The 4,813-nt window shown below is 42.8% G+C and overlaps 1 protein-coding gene across 1 annotated transcript; it reads right to left on the bottom strand.

Annotated features, from left to right (window-relative positions):
* Window positions 1-1,847: 1,847 nt before the first annotated feature.
* LOC122319803 lies at window positions 1,848-4,050 on the bottom strand. Its single transcript, XM_043207597.1, has 2 exons — window positions 2,314-4,050; window positions 1,848-2,033 (listed from the first exon to the last, which is right to left on the bottom strand). The coding sequence occupies exons 1-2, from the start codon at window positions 4,048-4,050 to the stop codon at window positions 1,848-1,850; spliced, it is 1,923 nt and encodes a 640-aa protein (XP_043063532.1).
* Between the last annotated feature and the right edge of the window lie 763 nt (window positions 4,051-4,813).

Genomic DNA, 4,813 nt, shown 5'->3' with positions numbered 1-4,813 from the left:
ATTTTGTTAAAATTTGAGCCTCACGAAACCATCGAAATCATGTGAATTTACAAAACGTATATGTAAAATAAATTCGCCTATGTTCAAAATAATTAAGTTAGGTTAAAAACATAGTATTTTAAATGTAAAAAAATGTGAATATTAGGAAAACTGAATTTCAACTATCGTTAGCAGTAAAGATTATTTTTGAATTTAGTGGAAGAATTAAAAAAAAAAAGGAATATAAAATGAAACTGTGTCAGAGGTTATGCCAAGTTCGGTCGCATTAACGACAGCTATCAGCCAATTAGGTGTTATTGCCAAACTGCTTTGCTAATAATTTTTCAGCTCAAGTCCCAACTTTTGGAAGCGCTTTCATCAGTGGAGGAAACTCAGGTAAGCCAAGCATGACTCTTAATAATACCCAATCTGGCACACATTATTTAATTACTGTATGATGCGAACCTAACCCTGCTGTTTAAAAACGAATTTAATTTGATTTTATAATACAATGCGATTTATGACACTTATTCATTGAAAGTAAAACTTTGTAAAATTAAAATTAAAGCGCTAACGAATAGCTGTTATTATGAATTAAACCTGAAATTTGAAATAAAACTAGAAGTAAAGAATAGAACCAAATATTCACGAACATGTTAAAATTATAGAGAAATTAAATTGAAATTAGTTCTTAATAATTTGCAAATTTATCTTGTAGTTTTTTTGATACATTATATTATACTTTATGAAGTCATACAAGTTTACAAAGCCAACAAGAATTTTCTTTATGAATTATATTATGTTATCTTTAGCTTTTATGTTTAGGAAATAAAAACGAATTATAATGTCTGAGTAGATAACCAATCTTTTTAACTCCATGCTGACCCGAGAGCCACCTTAGTTGCCTTTTTCTAATGGGGCCTGTTGCAGATCATATTTGGAATATTGACATGGCCAAGGAAGGGAGGGCTAATTTCGCGCCCGCATACATCTTGTGGCGTACGTTGAGGGAAATTCAATTCATTTCTGTCTGTCCGTTTGTCATGCTATCTCTATATCCGGCCGATTTTGGCTCGTTGTTTTATTTTTGCACGCAAGAAAATTTAATTGTTAAGGATTTAAATGAGCACCCATAAGCTGCAGCTTCTCCAGAACACCACGACATTTGCCGACGAGTTAAAGCCGGAATAAAACGCGTGCAGGGCTTACAGTTCGGGATACCATCAGCTCACCGTTGTTCGTTACAAATGTTGCTAATGCAATGACGTTACTTTCAATGGAGCGAAGACCGCTCAGAAAAAATGGCTGAGTTAATACAAACTTCAGTAAGTGACAGAATTCAGAGATTAATCTCCACTCCATCTAGCTCCAATGCGAATGACAGAGGTAGGTCAGCTACTCCACCACCCTAGTCCGCCGAAATGTGGGGCTCTAGGGGGGATAAGAGAAAATTAATAAAATCAGAAGAACAAAAGTATTCAATTGCATCTTGCGTGTTGCGGTCAAAGATGAATTTCTTGAGTTCTTGAAGAGGGTTAGAAGCGCCTGCAAAATTTGTGGCATTGTCACAATAAATGTCCGTGGGCAATGCGCGTCGAGCAATCATTCGTTTGAGTGCAGCGAGAAACGCCTTAGTCGATAGTTCTGAAACGACTTCTATGTGTACAGCCTTTGATGCCATACAGACGAAGATTGCCAAGTAAGACTTCACAGGACCCTTTCCGCGGATGCGAAGATAAGTGTTGATTGGACCGCAAAAGTCGACACCGCACTTCGAAACGGGTTGTTGTGGCGAAAGGCGCTCCACAGGCAGTGATCCCATCAGTTGCTCTTGTAGTTTCGGTTTGTAGCTGAGTCTCTGACATTGACTATCCAGAATTCCAAACGACGGAGCGCCACCAAAGCTTTCGGTCCAGCGTGAAAGTTTCGTAGATGAAGATGTCGAATATATATCCAGGAGATATGCGATTTCTTAGGCAAAAGAATCGGGTGCTTCTCACTTTCTGAGATGTTGGCGTTTTCGAGCCTGCCGCCGACTCTGATGAGCTGGAAACCTGAGGAAGATTCAATGAAAGGGTTGAGAAATTTCAGCTGTCCTTTCAGCGGTCGAGATTTTTGTAGCAGCGGAAATTCTATTGAAAACGATTGCTGTTGGAGATTCCATATGATGCAGTTGGATGCATGTTGTAGTTCCTCCGATGTCAATCCAGCCGCTTTGGTGTTATTCGTTTTGCTTGTGAGGCGATAGAAGCGGAACATCCATGCGATTACGCGTAGACACCGAGTAAACGAGCTGATTGATTCCATCCTTTCAAGTAAATGGTTTGACCTCACAATGAATGTGCTTTTTCGCTTCTCTGAATTAACTACTTCCTGGTCAAGATTCCTCAGCTTGGGAGGCTGAGGCCAGTCTGACATATGTTGCGATAGAAAGGGCGGTCCAGAAAACCATATTGAAGCTTGGAGTTCGTGTGTTGTAGCTCCTCTGGACACAATATCAGCTGGGTTGAGCGATGTGGGTACATATCTCCATTCTCCAGTCGATGTTGAATCTTGTATTTCGGATACTCGATTTCCTACGAATGTCGATAGTGTAACAGAATGCTCGTGTAGCCAATGCAGTACGATCTGGGAATCCGACCAAAAGTATGAGGTATACGGCTTGTCCTGTAGCATCGGGAGGACCTTAGTATACAACTGCGCCAGCAAGTGCGCTCCGCACAATTCCAATTTTAGAAGAGACTTCCTTTTTACCGGGGCCACTCTGGACTTAGAAGTAAACAGTTGAACAGCGATGGTTCCGTCGATGCATTCGGTACGTAGATAAATGGCGCAACCATATGCTCGGATTGACGCGTCACAGAATCTGTGAATTTGAACTGATAGGTATTGAGCTTGTAGACAATAGCGTGGCACCGAAAGGTTTGAACAGGTTCTAAAGGAATCCAAGCACTTGCTCCAAGCGATTTGCAAGTGTTGCGGTACCGATTCATCCCAACTCAATCCTGCTAGCCAGAGTTCCTGTAGAATGATCATGGCGACGATAATTAGCGGTGACAGCAATCCAAGTGGGTCGTATAGTGCAGACGCAACAGATAGAATAGTACGTTTTGTGATTGCTGCAGGCACGGTTTTGGGCGTAAATGCAAATCGTAGGGCATCGGAATTCTGATGCCAATGTACTCCAAGTGCACTAGTCATAGCGTTTATGCATGGATTGAGATCCTTGTTGTTGCGACTCTCGACGAAGTCCATGTGATTTGAGTGCCATTTGGTAAGCGGAAACTGACCGCGTTCTAGTAATTTGGTAACTTGATCCTTTATGACTGACAGAGTCGATATTTCGTCTGCACCAGTTATTAAATCGTCAACATAGAATGAAGTCCTTATAACGGCAGCACCAATGGGAAATTCAGCACCATGAAGATCCGCTAAATGGTGTAGGCTACGTACAGCGAGATATGGTGCGGAAGCCGTTCCGTAAGTGATCGTATAAAGCTGATATGTGCGTAGTTGATCGCCTGGGAAATCTCGCCAGAGAATGTACTGAAATTTGCGGTCACTAATATCAACATTTACTTGCCTGTACATCTTCGCTATGTCGGCTGTCAGGGCATATCTTGAAAGTCTAAAACGTAGCAGTAGCATGAAGAGATCATCTTGAATCGTGGGACCGCAAAGTAAGATGTCATTGAAAGACACTTGACTTGATGTTTTGCAGGACGCATCGAATACAACTCGAAGCTTTGTAGATTCACTGGCTGGCTTTATCACACAGTGGTGAGGAATGTAGTAGTGAGGGGCCGATAAATTGGGATTTGCCACTAGCTCCATGTGACCCATTTGTTCATATTCGTTCATGAACGTCCTATATTGGGCGTAGACTTCCGGTGAACGTACAAGTCGCCGTTCGACGTTGAGAAATCTTCGACGAGCAATGTCAACCGAATTGCCAAGCTGAGTAGGGGCATCCTTGAATAGTAACATAACATAACGACGATCCTTCCGTTTGCTTCTAAGCGACCCATGCGAGCGCATGGGTTGCAGCTCCGATAGGATACGGCTGCACATTCACGTAGTTTGGTGCTGCGCTCAATTGTGGTTGAGAATAAGCTGCTGTTCCGCTGGGCTGGGACGAGCTTGTCGAAGGTAATGATAACGACTTCGGAGAGTTGTGGTGATGCAAGAGCGTATGATGCGGCAATTTGACACCTTATGTCCCTTGCCAAGACAATTGACGCAAAGGCCATGTTTTTTCACCACTTCTAGGCGTTTCAGTGAATCCAAATTCCGAAACTGGTCGCATGCCATGAGTCTGTGTCCAGCGCTGGGGCAAAAGACGCATGTGGTCTTGGTGAGTGCAAATGATACGTTGTGAGCGTTGTTGATTGCACCCGATATTGGTTTAGTCTGGACAGGCCTTCGAAGTTGAGTTGAGGAAGATCCACTGTATACTAGAAATTGGCAGTGGCGTTCGAGCACATTAGCGCACTGGGTCCAGGATGGCAACGAAGAGTAGTCCAGGGATTCATTCCATTTATTCCGAGTTTGTTGATCGCACTTGTCCATAACCAGGTAGATCAGCATTGCCTCCGAAATTTGTGCATCTGAGCCCAGCGACGACTGAGAGCTGAATAGGGCGGATGAAATATCGATCAAGCTTCGCAATTGTTGTGCATTCGAAGAGTTAACAGGCTGCAATTTAAAGATTGTGGTCATTGTTTCCATAAATATTAGCCCTGGCTTGTCGTATCGAGCCTTCAACCTATCCAAAGCCTTGGGAAAGTTTTCGCTGGTCACTGGAAACGCCTTTACTGCTTCCAGTCCTGGGCCC

This window comes from Drosophila ficusphila, unplaced genomic scaffold, assembly GCF_018152265.1.
Source record: "Drosophila ficusphila isolate 14025-0441.05 unplaced genomic scaffold, ASM1815226v1 contig_2, whole genome shotgun sequence".
NCBI classification, from domain to species: domain Eukaryota; kingdom Metazoa; phylum Arthropoda; class Insecta; order Diptera; family Drosophilidae; genus Drosophila; species Drosophila ficusphila.
The sequence above is the reverse complement of the archived record's forward strand: the minus strand, read 5'-3'. Positions and strand labels throughout refer to the sequence as shown.

Coding starts and splice junctions, on each gene's coding strand:
- LOC122319803 (XM_043207597.1), bottom strand. CDS start 4,050: ATGTGCAGCCGTATCCTATCGGAGCTGCAACCCATGCGCTCGCATGGG. Junction 2,034..2,313: donor AGCGAAAAAGCACATTCATT/GTGAGGTCAAAC, acceptor AATCTTCCTCAG/GTTTCCAGCTCATCAGAGTC.